This window comes from Athene cunicularia (genome assembly GCF_003259725.1).
Source record: "Athene cunicularia isolate RWA chromosome 2 unlocalized genomic scaffold, athCun1 chr2_part1, whole genome shotgun sequence".
Classification (NCBI taxonomy): Eukaryota; Metazoa; Chordata; class Aves; order Strigiformes; family Strigidae; genus Athene; species Athene cunicularia.
The window spans coordinates 83626191-83641796 of record NW_020799095.1 but is presented as its reverse complement, the minus strand read 5'-3'; the positions used below and the strand labels follow the sequence as shown (position 1 = coordinate 83641796).

At 37.0% G+C, this 15606-nt stretch overlaps 1 protein-coding gene across 2 annotated transcripts in view; it reads left to right on the top strand.

Moving 5' to 3' along the window:
• The window catches only part of PTPN3 (protein tyrosine phosphatase, non-receptor type 3), a 173523-nt gene that overhangs the window by 74310 nt on the left and 83607 nt on the right, over positions 1-15606 (top strand). The window contains exons 3-7 of one of the 2 annotated variants that reach the window (XM_026843059.1): positions 7508-7615; positions 7769-7826; positions 8912-8990; positions 10424-10468; positions 11374-11426. In XM_026843059.1, the coding sequence (XP_026698860.1) occupies positions 7508-7615; positions 7769-7826; positions 8912-8990; positions 10424-10468; positions 11374-11426 (343 nt within the window). The remainder of the gene's footprint in view (positions 1-7507; positions 7616-7768; positions 7827-8911; positions 8991-10423; positions 10469-11373; positions 11427-15606) is intronic. The other variant, XM_026843060.1, reaches the window with a different exon arrangement.

Here is a 15606-nt window from a genome sequence, read left to right as displayed (position 1 = left end):
CTCATGACAACAGATGGAAAAATACTGAGCATTGCTTTGTCATGTAGCAGCTATCTGAACACAGAATTCTTACTGCAAGAGGATTTCTTTCAAAAGCATAGGGGGTTATATAGAAAAATAACTTCAAAGAAAAGAAACATCACTGCTAAGAAGACACTTGAGAGAAATTTGCTTTGAGTTTAAGCAAATAGATATTCTTAAATTGTCAGTTTAATATCTTGTTGGCACTGCACACATGCTCAAGGCTAGTAAATTTGAGATGGATTTAAATTTAATACAGAGATGGCAGATTAAGTAGTCAGAATTTACAATCTATTGACACACTGAAAAGCAATTTATATATTTTGAAATTTGGAACTATTACTAAGTAACATCTTTAAAATGATGGTAGAACATTCATGGTAACTCCAAATACTAAATGTTTTAGAGAACAGGGAGAATAAAGATAGGACTGTCTTTTCATTCTGTAGCAACGGTATCTTTATAGAGCTGACATCAGACTTGGTTAGCAAACTACATGGGCTTATGAAAACTTTAAAAGTTATAGCTATAGGTCTCATTATTATTCTGCCACATGATACTTTCTTTTCCCAGTCAATGTGAATGAAAACCAAGTATCCTAAAACTAGGCAAAGGTAAAAGGAAGGTAGATTTTGCTTATGGAAGTAACCTGAGGGGCTTTCTATCTATTGAGAAACCTGAAGATAGATGCATAATTTGATTCCTGCAAATTTATTCTTATTAAGCACTTATCCCAAAGAATATCAGTAGCCTGACCAACCATAAATACTTAAAGTGAGTAGTGCTATTTTTCTCCTGGATTTTTGTCTTTGACAGAGTAGTGAAGTGATAGGCTTTTTTATTCATTGTTTTTATTTAAAGTTGTTTGTATTACTGTTTTGGTGTATCTGAAATTTGTACTGATGTATCACAGAGTCAGTCAGTGTAACTTGAGTTATATACTGTTCTTAGGTCATCATTATCAAGAAAGTTCACATGGGAGTACAGACAGACACATTCTGCTACGTTGCTTGCACTCCAAATAAAAAAAGTATGTTAAGTCCACAAGGCTAAAATGGCCTTTCTTGTCTTTCCCCCATTATGTGTTTCAGTATTTAGATGGAACATGTCTAGAGACCAGGCAAAGAATAGAAGGGGCATGTAAGCTAAGAGTTAGAAATGTTCTTTCAAAAACACATTTGAGACAAAGACTTGACTACCCTTTGTTGAGTGTTGCCCTTGATTTTAAATATATCCAGGTTTTCTTGAAGCGTCCCAATAAATTCCAGGTCTTTGAATTTTGTGATAACGTTAATTCACTTCTCTTTCTCATATTACGTTTGTCTTGTTCTGAGGCTGTAATGCATAAACTTTTCACATTAGGAATATGTTAGTTGTCATTCTAACACACACAGAATATGTTCACATACCATGTTAGGGTGTGTTTAAGAGGCGTATGTTGAACAATAATGCAAATTTATTTGTAATTTCTGGTATAAAGATGCAGCAATTTTCCATGATTGCTCTATTTTGACTCCTTTACCAGGGATGACCATTTGGGAAGTTATGCCTCTTAATTTTCAGTAAATTGTCTGTTGTGAAGAGCTAAAATTTAGTGTCAGATCACTTCTGTATTGTGTTGCCTTTCTGAGTTGATACTTATGTCTTAGTACCTGTGATTTTTACTTTTAGAATAGTTGACTTTTAGTAATACAGTTTCTTTCTAGAAATAAAATGATTAGGCATTAATAGTTAGAAAAGTTGCACAGCTTAAGATTCAAATTGTAAGGAAGGTTTTTCTTTCCCTACCATGTCAGTTAGTTCCTTCTTCCAGTATTTGAGAAGGAACATGTTTATTACAATTCACACCAACAATGATTATTGGTAGGCTTAAAATAATGGGCAGAGATACAAGTCTTAAAGTTTCTTTTTGTTTCTGTGTGTAGGTTTTATAATTTTAAACCACTCATAGTAAAATGCAATGATGCAGAATTGTTAAATCTTTGTCACTAAGTTTTCCTACTGGATATTGTTTGATAATACATGACAGTTTAATACTAATCCGTGTCCCTGCATGTTTAAAAAACTGCTGTATGAAGTTTCAGGCTGGCAACAAATATTTAGTTTTATATTGAAGAACTCTATACTCTATGACTGGAAAACAGTAAGACAGTATGAAATTTGATGATGCTTTTGAGGACAGTGAGAAAGTGATCTGTCCTACAGCAGGCTTACTAGTCTTAGCTCTTCATGGGGCCTGACTTCATAATAAAAGCTGAAAGAAAAAATGAGCAGAGGGGAGCTTCTTCCAGTTAGAACTGGAATGACTAACGTCATGTATATGTTTGTTTTAAATCATTTTTGAAGCAGAGGAAATGCAGTGGGTCAAAATTCTGTGGGCTTGGATAAATATTTTGTATGACCTTTATACAGGAAAATACTGCGCTGGAGTGTATGGAATCTAGAAGAGTTACGGGATGGGCAGGGAGTTGGCTCGAGAGGCGGCAGTAGATCTTGCTGAAAAGGAGCTGTTAGTGCAAGGACATTAATAAAGTTCCTGACAAATTTAATTAACATGTTGCTGGTGAATCTTTTTCAGTAAATCAAAAATGTGCGGTTTGAGGCATTATTAACAATAAAGTAAATACAGGAATATGAGGTAGTGAATAGGTTATCTTGAACAAGGAGTAATTGCAGTGAGGGAAATCAGTAGTGTAAACTAATAGCTTTCATAAGATGAGGTAATGGGTTTTTTTAAGCTCAATTTTCAGTTGCAAACAATAGAGAGGGAGAACACTGCTAGTTTGCAGGCTGAGCTGTTCATGTGTTACCGTTTTGAAAAAGGTGAGTGCTATAATATGCACCAGGCAGGAATCTTCAGCCAATGTCAAGGAAGTATTAACAGTGTTAGTCTTGGCATTGAGGCCACCCTCCAGGGAATGTCACGTGTGGATCCTGGCTACTTGCAGTCAAAAGAGGGAAGTTCCAGTCAGGCAGGCATAGAAAGTTCAACTAGGATGCTCTGCAAATGTCTGGACCTAAAGAAGGAAGAGACTAGTCTGTTTATTCTACCTAAACAAATCTTGCATGCTCTGAACGAAGAGCATCAGGTGAGTAAATAAATTCCAGGAAGAGAAGAGGACAGTTAGCAGAAGAGCAAATAAATTAATTGTGTAGAAAATTAGTGTGGAAATTAAAAGTAAGTGTAGCGCTTCATTCAAGCTCATAGGCGTATTGGGATCAAAGGACACACTGTTTAGTGGTGCATGACTGTTACAGGCTAAATTAGGAAAGGATGACCTCAGACAGCACATGAGGGGCAATGGGTATTGTGTCTGAAGTGAGACTGAATTTGCAAAAGCCTAGGTGGTGCTTAACTGTGAGGTTATCATTGCCAGAAAGTGGGATAAAAGCTTTTGCAGAGGAGAGGGACAAGTAAGTGTTCTGTATGTTGCACTGTCCTCTTAAAGATATCACTTTGTACCACTTAGCTTGTAGAAGATGATAAACTGAGAAGGATTGTTTGCATATTTACCCCTCCACTCCAAAGAACTAGCAGTCCTTACTCATGTTTATGCAGTTCTTAGGACAGTGGCTCTTGAACTCCCCAGCTTCTAGGCAGTACTTGACATAAATAGTGAAGGGTTCTTTCTCGTCAAAATCATGTAGCTTACTAGAAATGAAACTTGACTAAATTATAACAGGATATCATTGTGACACAGGCAGAATGTAATAGGTGTTAATTATGACTGCTTTAAATATTCATTTTTGGCCTATCCAACATAAAGGCAAAATATATTTCAGGGCAGATTTAAATGGAGGTGAATGGTGTGTGGATATGAGCTGGTTGATGAAAAACTTAACAGTTCAGGATCAGGATTGGTAGATGTCAGGAAGATTAAATAAATGGAGATTTCAGGGTGGAGACGCGCAAACCTCTTGGAAATGTTTCTTTTTAGTAGGAAAAAATTCTTAAGATTATCTTAAGAACTTGTGTTATTGTAACAGGATAGTGTGGAAAATGCAGCATTTGTTTTATCTCAGTGTAGAAAAGAGCGAGCTTTCTTAAGAATGTCTTAACTACTTGCTGTAATGGTTGTCAGGGTTAAGGAGAACTGGGATCTAATGACCACTTTAGCTGAGCAGTGTTGATGTTGTTTTGCCTTTTTCCTATGGCCGAGGGAGAGAGAATATGATGTATTGTAAAACACTTGACATGCTGTAGTATAGAGGACACTGTGGCTATGGACTGTATTGGAAAGGATATCAAACTTCAGAAGCGGTGATGTGACATGCTTAGACTGCCTCACTTTACACCTAGATCTCAGAACTGTTTCTGTGCAAAATAGATTGAAGATTGCACAGCATGAGCCATGTAGTAGCTTAATTTTTAGATGTATAGGCTGAAAAATAATTGATGTGTTTAAGCCAAAGCCAAATAAATAGAGATTTTCTTGAGGAAAAATAATAGAAACATATAGCTTTGTGAATTTTAACAACTGAAGAAGACGTTATCAATTTAAAATTCCATTTTGTATTTAGCTTAGATTTCTGGAGTGGGTACTTAGGCACTGTGGAAGAAGTTCTGTGCTTTTAATACCAGAGAGCAAGAACTGGAGCCAAGAAAAGTAGTGTTGGAAATTGCTTTTGGTAGAAAATGTGAAGAAGAGGAAGAGAAGGAAATAGTAGATAAGTGGGTGGAGGAGACTTGTGTTGCATGAACAGCTGGGTTTAGGGTTGGGAGACCCATGGGAATATTACAAAGAGAGAATTGCCACTGCTGTGCAAGAATATTGTAGTAGGGAGCTTGCTTATCTTTACAGGGAACTGGTAAGAAGGCTTAGCAATTCATATGTGTCGGGGAGAGGCAGGGGAGGCAACTGGAAGAGCTCAGGGAGAGAGAAGGTGAAGGCATCTGAATTGTCATGAAGGACCATAAGCATGAAAAATGAGAAGGGAATTAGGAGATAATGCTTCCAAAGAAAGGAGACCAAAGCAAGTCAGAAGTGTCAAAATTCAGAGAGAAAATCAGCAGAAGAACCTGCTTTCTGTTGTCTTCTCCTGCCTCATTTGTAATAAAACCTGAGATGCCTGAACACTTTATTTAATAAAGTGTATGTCTTACCCCCTGTTATGGCTGCTTTTGGTCACAACAGTTGCTAATTTAGCTCATATCAGGAGTATGCACCACAGATGTGCAATTATAATTCTAAATTGTGCAGATGTCATGTGATGTCACTTGAAAGTGTTTTAACGTTCTACTTATAAAAACACAACCTTGGGGAAACGAATATGATAGGTAGAGTAAGGCAATGCTAAAGATGAATGTATTCACATCAGGAAATGCCCATTATTTCAGAGGATTAAGGCGGCATCTGCTGTTTTCATAGAGCCCTCTTGTGTACATATATGGATTATCTCTGATAGCAAATACCAGTCTTCGTAGCAGAGCCCACCTCATTGATGGTGCTGGACAGAACTGCCTGACAGATGCATGGCACTGTAGCGATGTGTGACAAGGAATGCTTGGTCACGTGGTCCTTACCTGTCACTGAGATTCCAGTTTCTAAGCTGGATTTAGGTCTACACTATTTCAGAAAAAAAATTGGGTTTGATCAGTGCTGTGGTTTGAATATTCCAAGGAACGGTAGCCTGTCCAAAAGGAGGGAGTAGGAAAGTGCTGCTGGAGGGGACAGAGCCGCTGCTTTTGGTGGCTGCACAGATTTACAGGTTCGAGTCAACTTCCATTTATTGCAAGACCTCAGATGTTTCTTGTGAAAGTTAAATAAGATGAGAGACTGTTGGAGGAGAAAGAGTAGTCTCATACATAAGACAGTTGAGTGTTGCCTACATAGTTTTCTTCGTATGTGACTTTGCTCCAGGAAAAACTGGCACAGCTTTTCACAGGAGGCCAATAGTTGGCTGTTACCTTACCTTGTATCTGGAGGCTGATGTAGAAACACTGAGCATTCAAATCACAAATGAGCCACTAGGAGTTCTGCTCTAGCAATAGGAAGTGTTGGATAATATTATCCCATCCTCCAAAGTAAGGTAGCCAAGTGAGTGTCTTTTGCTTGAATCTGTGTTTTTTTTCCCATCTTTTAAATAGGAAGAATTCTTTTATGAGATAGAGGAAGACTATGGAATGTATTACTATGTAAAGCACTCAATTACAGCAGTGTGGTACCCTGTTTTAAAAAAAAAAAAAAATCGGAACAGGACTTGAGTGTTGTATAATAAACAAGGTCTAGATGAAGGACTGAATATGATACTGAGTTCTTAGCTTATGAAGTGAGGACTCTTACGCACTAGGTAAGACTGGGGCCATCCACAAAAATGTGGTCACTCATGTTTATACATTAAGTCCTTTGTTTCAAGAGATTAAGAAATTTGTTTTAAGAAATCAGCACTTGATTAAATTGGGACTTAATTTTTAGGAAATTTGTTTCAGAATAAAGTGCTTGTCTTTTTTCACTCTAAATAATTTTCCTCTGGTAGATTTTTTTTGTGTGTGTGCATGCAGTTTGTTTCTACTTTTAAGTGTGAGATTTGGAAGATTATTAGTTTGCTATAATTTCTTGAATAGACAAGATATCAAACAAACTGCATGCTTTTTGATCTGTCCAGCAATTTTGTATATGAAAATCTAGACCTAAAATGCCGTAGAGGTTTGCAAGCTATTTATTACATATTAGCATATTTAGGATTGTAATCTTCTTGAGGGGTTTTGTTTGTTTCTTCTTGTGGTTGGTTGTTTTTTAATAGAATTGGTTTACAGTGTTCTTTGGCAGAAGTTACTTAATCTGCTCTCCCCAGTGCCATGGCATGGAGATAGTTCTTTGGTTTGGGGAAAAAATTATACCGTGCTTATGCTTCTGGATCTCTGCTGCCTGTGTAATTCCCTGTTGCACCAGTTCTTCTGGGATACCTGTTTTGAGGGACATGTAGGCAGAAAGTGAGGTGGCTGAACGGCAGCTGAGCACGTGGAGGCTGAGGGGCAGGTGGGAGTTCAGGTTGAAGTACAGGATCTTATGGCTGGAGCACAGCATCTTTCTACTTTTTTTTCCCCCATCCTAATGTGTACTGACTTTGCCTTTTGACAGATGATGCGGGAAGAGTGCCCTGCTTTGCCGGTGACAGCAGGGCCTAGAGCAGCACCATGTGGCCATAAGCCATCCTTGCAGGCTACAGCTCCGGAGAGAGGCATTGCTCCTAAAGACTGTGGTCAAGGGAGGGGGTTGTCCGCTTAAAATTAAATTGCTGGACCAAAATCAAGGGCTTTGAATTCATGTCAATTCATATTATGAGATGGCTAACGTATTTTGGAAAGAAAGCCTCTTTAATGAAGAAAAACTTTCATCAGAGGAAAGCTCTTAGTGCTGAGAAATTTTGAACCAATGAATTGGCAGTTATTTTTAGTTGTGACTTAAGTTTGTTTAAAAACATTTATTTCAATTAATTGTATCTTAAGTGTTGCCGAGTTTAACTTCTAAAGTTTTGTTTTCAGAAACAAGACACTGGACAGATTTTGTTGGATATGACCTATAACCAGTTTGGTGTGACAGAGAAGGAATATTTTGGTTTACAGCAAAATGAAACTTCAGTAGATTCACCTGTAAGTATAGTAAATAATAAATGTGTGTGCATGTATACGTGTGTATACATATATACACATATATATGCATACACTTATATGTGTACACACATACATGCACACACATACACATAAATAGTATTTATTTGTAAATATTTTTAATCCATCTAATAGTTTTTCATTTCACAGCGATGGCTTGAACCAAACAAACCTATTAGAAAACAGTTAAAAGGTAAGACTTGTTTTTAATATCTTGATTGTTAATTGTAGTCCTGCTTTTCTGTGTCCTTATGACTAGAATAAATACAGTTCTTGTAAATTAGTGCATACAGATGGTAGATTATATTTAAGAGCGAGTCTTACCTCTTCCAGTCTTTTCAGAAGAGCTTTCTACTTCTCTTACTGCTACCTGAGTGCTTATAAGACCTGGTATGTCACTAACTTTGCTGTAATACCATCTAAACTTGGCTTCTGAACAGTGTTGGACATCATGGCCATAAAAGCAGTACTTATATCATGGTGCAACTAAGTTCCTCCTGATACAGAAGATAAAGAGGAGGGGTTTTGATTGCGGGAGATGGAGCCAGTTTAATGTATAGGTTCTGGCAATTTCTTAAGTAGAATAAGAAAAAAAAAAAAACAAAAAAAAACAAAAAACACACCTAGGCATGTTTTTATTAAAAAACAAACAGAAAACCAACACCACACACTTCAAAGTGCATGTGTTGCTCTAGTGTGTCTTGTTTATAAACAGCTTTGGGTAACATGGCATACTTACCAAGAAGGACAAACTGGCCAGTGTGACCCTGCCAAATAGCAGCTTAGGAGGACTGAGTGACACTGTCCCAATTTGTGCTGTGAAACTTGAGCTCTGTTTTTCAGCTCTTATTTCTACCATATACTGTAGATTGTGTATCAACTGAAGTAAAAATACATGAAGTTAATATGGTGAACTCTGTTAATTTCTTGTATTTATATGTGGGATAGAATTGAGCACTATCCCGATTGAGATGCTTCAAATATGTTTGCTGCTTTTTTCTCTTGTAATACCTGTGAGGCAAAAATAACTAAATGTCATTTCTGTGAAGTATCATATATAAAGTACTTTAAAAGAAAGCATCACAATATTTGAGAGTCTTTTCTTCTCATAGTTGGTATTGGGGGATCAGGAGAGACTTCATGTGGCTGCTTTTAGTTTCATGAGAAAAATGCATGAGATTTCTATGTGGTTGTTCTTTTTTTCTTTCTATAAAAATAAAAACCTTGGGCTCTTTTTTTCTTAACAAAAAATTGATTTGCTCTTCTAAAATATTGCAGGAGGTTTTCCCTGCACCCTTCGTTTTCGTGTAAGGTTTTTTATACCTGATCCTAACACACTTCAGCAAGAACAAACCAGGTAACTTCTGTTTGATGTATATTTCCATGAACTAAGAATGTGTAAAATCCTCCTTTCCCAACTCCACATATTGGCAAACTGTGCTTTATTAGGTTGATAACTTTGTATAATTGTGTTAAATGTGTTTGGAATTGACAGCTTGATAGGGTGCTTGTAATAGTTTCTGCTATATGTAACCTTCAATTCCAAAATACAGCCAGAGTATAAGTTAGTACAAAGATGGTAGTTGGTTTATTTGCACCTGGATTCCTGTGGTTTTTGAGCTCTTAGTTGCTTGAAATACTTGCCTGTTGTCTTTTTTTCTCCTTTTCTGATTCCATAATCAGATGCAATGATGAAAAAAGAGGAAAGTTGAGTGATAAAACTGTCTGCATGCCCTAAGTCTTTGTTAGAAGCTTTGTATCAACATTGAGTCAGTTTTGAACATGTGTAATGAATTTAATACTGAGGGTGTGGGAGGGTGGGGTTTATTTTGTTTTGGGAACAACAGATAACAGTTCTTGTTTCCTGTTTTGCCCATTACTTGTAACATGAAAGATCTATAATGCTTCAGTTTATAGCAGACCTTTAAAGGTTTATTTTTTAAACTATCTTTCAGTTTTTGGGGTGGGTGGGCTACGTGAATTATAAGTGATTTTTCAATTAACATGTCACAAGGCATTAATTGAATACTTGTTTTATTAAGTGCACATGAACTTGGAATTTAATTCACAGGCACCTATTAATCTCACTTTTTTCCACGTTTTTGTACATTTTCATTGTTAATTTCAGTGACTTCAGAATATAAATAGTACAATTTGTTAAATGATATTTCTTTTAAAAAACCTAGCTGTTGATCTGGTTTTGGTATTTGCTAATCATGCAGTTATAAGCCATCCTGCATTTTTGAACTGAAATTATTCAAAGACCTGCTCTTTATGGCTCTTCACATCCCAACTCTCCAGTATCACTATGAAGTCACATTGTCAAATGCACTAATAAAAGCAAGACTGAACTGCTCTTGGAGAATTAAGAGCTTTTTGTTAGTGTATGCTACTTGGGAAATGTCTCTTGCTCGTTGAGTAGTTTCAAGATAGACTATCACAGTTTGGGTTTTTTTTGGGGGTGGGGTGGGGGGTTTGTGTTGGGGTTTTTTTAAGTTCCATCAAAGGTGAATATTCCTAGGAGAAAGAAAGCCCAGCTCTGTAATGGTTTGGGTTTTGTAGTGTTTGTTGTGGTCCTGGAGTTGTAGTACAGAATACCAAAGATCTTTGAAACTGGTGTGAGAGTGTGTGGGTATATAACTGCGTATTTGCAAATGCCACTAAGCTTTATTCATCTGTTTGTATACTTTGCCAGAAAGTCTAATAAAATAAAACTAACACATGTAACAATTTAAACCATACCTTTTAAATGTGAAAATAAATGTTTGCTTTCCAAAAAATCTTTTCTAGGCACTTATTCTTCCTGCAGTTGAAGACTGATATTGTGGAAGGAAGGTAAGAAGAATAATCTTCAATTTCTTTATAATTGTTTTTAAAAATAAAATTTAAAAACTTTTCTGAGGGTATTGTTACTATAAAAATGTATCTTGTGAAATACTGCTTTTAAACAAAATCAGATTGCTAGGAAACATTACAATTTTCACGTAATTCACTTAAGAGCAGTGTAGAAGTCTGTTCCAAATGAGCTGTAGGAGATGTTGTGTGTCTACAGATAAAATGTCAGCCTGAGACATCCTTATGCAAGGCATGGTGTGCTGAGCCTGGTATCCCAAGTGGGGGACCTGCTATGTAGTGCAGTAATCAGGAGGGAATGGCAAAGGGTATTTTATGCTATCATTTCTCATGATTTCAGGGTTATATGCCCTATATGGTGGGCATATACCCCGTGGTTATTTTGCCTGAGATTCCTGTGTGTCTGTACATTTAAAAAATAGGAGAAAGGTGGTCTGAGTATTTGCTGCCAAATGTAAATTGTCTTCAGGTACTGGCTTTCTTGTTCTATGGAGTCAGTTTTGGACATGAGATCAGAAGTCTGCTTGGCATTTTGCTAATTTTACTGTTTGTGTCTAGTTTTAAATACACCAGACTGCAGCTATTAAAATGAAGTCCAGAGCCCCATAAAAAGCCCTGCTCCTTTGTGCTTTCCCAAGTAAGCATACAGCAAGAATATGTGCATGTTGTTTTACAGTAGTTATTTACATTCACTTAAGGTGTTATGCAGCAACTAGCTTTTAATATCCGGTCCTACTGTGCTCTGACAATCAAACTTTGTAAGAAAAAAAAATCAGATACTCTTGAAGATAAATGAGCCTTCACATACTGAACTAATTGCAGAGACACTGTTAACAATGCATTTATACAGTCTGTGTCTAGATAAAAATATTTTCCCCTGTTTCCAGGTTGTCATGCCCCATTAGTTCTGCTGTTGTCCTGGCATCATATGCAGTACAATGTAAGTAATAGCCAATCCTTATTTTGTTAATAAATGTGCTTGACCAACTACCTTTTCTGCTGTTCAGCACTGAAAAATAAGGGAAGATTCCTTATCTATTTGTGTGGAATATTCAAAATTCTGCAAGTGATGCTTTGTAAAGAAGGTACAGGTTATTAAAGCAGCCTTCAGACAGTCTGAACAGAAAAAGCATATTTGATAAGTTTGTCAAAAAAAAAGAAGTTGATATGAGAATAACATTGTTCTTACGTGGTTTTGTACTGTTGACAAAAAAGGCAGGTTTTCACTGTCATTGGAAATAAAATAATGAAACTTACTGTGTGTTACAATAGCTATGGAAAAGTGTTCCAGGGAGATAAGAGATCATCTAGACACCAGTTAAGGGGAAGGTAAACTCATGATTCTGAAGCTTCAATGCTCTTAGGTAATGTTTTTTTCAGGGAATTTAATTTGTTAAGTATGTAAAACTAACTGGCACTTTGCAGTACATTTAAGGTGATTCTATGTACAAGAACTTATATCCTTCTCATCTGCTTGCTACTGGCAAAAAGAAATTCTAAGGGTGATACTGGAAAAATAGCTTCTGTAGGAATGGAGCCTGATCCTGTGCCCTGCAGGCATCCTAAACAGGTAGTGAAAAACATCTGGAGGAAGACCTTTCTCATTAAAGAAACAAAACAGCTTGAGGGTTTAGTGGACTTGGTATATTTGTAAAAATGATTGTCAGGGGAAAGCGTACTAAAATACTTATGTAATTATTTGGCTGATGTACATTTATCCCATCTCTTTATGGAAAGGCTAGCAAGGTCCACAGAAGTGTTTGAGGTAATTTTTGCTTGAAATAAGGATGAAATTAAATAATTAAAATATAGTTTTCAAAGGAGAAAGTGATAAACTGTTGGTATCTGTGAAAATCCCAAGTGGCTATGAAATATTCATTTTTATGTTTATCATATATTGTGCCCTTTTATTAAATGTAACTTTAATCACATTCAAACTTAGTTAAGAATAGTTAAAACCAGAACAAGTTTTCCATAGTGGGCATGAGTCCCAGTTTTGTTGCAAAAGGAAATGTGTCCATGCTCCTGTATCTCTGCGGCTCAGTAGGGCACTTGAAAGCTGAAGTGCTCTGAACCTTTAGTATTGCTAAATACAGTGTTGCTGGTCCAATTGTGCTAAAGAACAAAATTGTAATGGTACACTGAAGAATGCAAATATTTTGTCATGAAGACAGGTTTAACATGATTTTAAAAATTAATTATGCGCTAGGTAGCATACCCTAAATCCCAAAGTAATTCTTGTTTCCCCTTCGTTTTATGACCATTCCCTTTTTAGTACTTTGGATACCTACAGTTATTTGTACTAAAGGAGAATGATAGGTCAGTGGAGACTGTGGAAGAGTGCTAGTGTGTTTTAATCTTTCTCTTTCCCAGTGGATTCTGGAATATCCCATGCAGCTATTAGCCTGGTTTTCCTAACTCTTGATAGTGCTGTTACCAGGAGTTTGCTTGTTTGTTTTTTTAATTTAGAAAACACCTTTCCTTTTTTGCTAGCTCATTGGCCTTTCTGTTGCTGTTTGTATGATACTTATGTTTATTCTCAGCATAGGCAAAGAATGAAACATTTAATAGAAAGACATTAAAAAAAAAGTTTTTGTTTTGCTACCAAGTTGTTGCCTGAAGATGTTATGGGAAAGACCTTCTGAAATCTGTGTGTGTATAGATCTCCTTATCTAGTCATGTTTGCTATGATTCTTTTAGGCTTGAATTATTTTAAATAGTTTTCTTACGGTGTTTTAATTTTTGATCATATTTATTAAGGAGTTCTTGGATATGAGGTATCTGCTTATTAAAAAGCCACTGTCTGAAGTTTCAATGGATTGGTTCTACCTGAGCTGTTCCTTATTGCTGCCACTTCTTGGTAGTTTTCAAGCAGCTCTCTCCTTCTGTAACTTACCTTGTATGCAGAAGGGGGAATCATGGTTGTCTGAGAACCTTATGGTTATCTATCTCAAAGGTGGAGCCATTGACACTGGCAGGAGGGCTAAGGCAAATGTCTTTCATTGTGCAAGAGGTCTGATGTTTGATATTTCTCTTCTTGCTTTTTAACTATAGTTTTCACATGTTGCAGTTGTATGGTCGACCTTTACAGGCTTTGCCTGAGTTTTGCGAAGGTGGTGATGTCTGTTGTGCTGCTGGAGTGCTGCTTCTCTGTATTGCCCTTTGCACAGGTGTTTTGGTACGGCACTGTGGTTCTGAAATAAAGCTCTGACAGGTTACTCTGCACCCTGTGTTGTCTGGTGGTGCTGAGTTAGAGGGGAATACAAGTGGGTGTGAATACTGTGTCTAAACAGCATGTGACTAAACTTGATTGTAAATACAGTTCAGACACTTGAAGAATAAGTTAGTTTATTTTATTATCAGTAAATGTGCTTTGTGACAAAAGTGATCAGTGGATTTTGAAATCCTTTTTTAAAGAGAACTTAGTAAGGTGCATTTCAAATAATTTTGAAATCGTTAAGTCTGAAGGCTACTCTCATGCTGAAAAAACAATCTATTATAAATTTTACATCCTGATTTCTACTACTGTAAAATAGGAATGATTTGCAGTCTATAAAGTTAAGGGACCTATGCAGTGTATGTATTGCTTTTATCTAAAATGTCACAAAGCTGACAGCGCCACTTGTTTTCTATCACTTCATGTAGTAAGTTCCCATTTCCAGAACAGTATTTAAATGACTAACTATTGGTATGTAAGAGTCTCATGGGTTTGGTGGGAATATGCTCTTATGCGTGTAAATCCTTTTGCTGGGTTGGGACTTGATTCTAAAACACAGCAACAGACAACAAAAGATATTATGAATACTTCTTAGCATTCTTTTTCCTGAGCAGCAGTTGCTCAGTGATTCATTATGACCAAGGTCTCTCTTTTACCTCCTGTGATACTGTTCCCCTCTCAGCTTTGCTTTGAGAATCAGGAGGTTTCTCTAGCATGCTGCTACCTATCTTTGGGAGTTTGTTCAGGAAGGAGTTGACTGATTGCTTCGGATTCAAATGGGCTTTTAACATCTTCTAAGAAAAGGAAGGCTGGCAAGGGTGAGGATTTGAGGAAAGCTGAGCTTAGTGTTCAAGTCCCTCAGGAACTAGGCATAAAGAAAGTTTGACAGAATTTTGGGAATGCCAGAAGGCTGAGACCCCAGAAGAGAAGGTGGGCTGTAAGATTTAGCGGAGCATCAATAGCACCTCCCCAGTGAGAGCTGCACCATGTAATTCCCCCATCAACTTTCATCTTGCCTGACTCTAACTTAGCCTTCTCTCTTTTTATAGAAATTTAATTGAAACCTCAGACTTGCTAATATATGGAGACCTGCCTCTTTTCATAGCTAGCTTGGGTATTTTTCTCCGTGCGTTCTCCCTGCCTATGCATTTTTGATGTGAAATAGTGATCAGAAGGACATTTTGTAAGCTGAGAGATTTGCCTAAAGGTCAGTCAAGTTCCTGCTACTCTTAAGCACCAGTAGCCCTTATGCCTCAGAATCAAAATCAGACTGGATGAACAAAGAGAACTTTGACCAGAATTTCCAGTGTTTGACACTATTTACCAGCTGTCTTCGGCAGTCTGAGGATTGTGTGCATGTCCCATTTGTTTTCTCAAGCTTGCAGCAATGCTGTTCAGTCACACCTTTTATCATGCCTTACAGTACCTGTCATCAGCAGTACCAGAGTATTATCTGTGTGATGGTGATGAAACTCCCAATACAAGAATCTACTTGGAAAGATTAATTGAAATACATGCCCATTTTATTCCACATGGTTCACTGTGGTCTAGATTGCTGCTCTTGAGCTTGCTAGCATCTCTTTGTACAACAGCTCTTCTAAGACTGTCCTAATAGTTTATATGTAGCAGCTCTCCAGCTGTTTTGGACTGCTTCCCCTTAATTATATTTTACAGTTGTGCTAGGCATTATAGAGGCCACTTTAGGAGATCATTACTTCAAATACTGTTTGTCTGATGCCCTTCTATTATGCCACAAATAATTTTTTGAATCTGTAACGCTTCAGAACAAAGTACAATGTTGTAATCTCTGGACTGGAGAATCCCAGATTGGGATATTGGCCAGTGCAGTAGCTGAATGAGCGAACCTTCTACAGTGCCTCATAGACTTGGTACTATTCTTCTG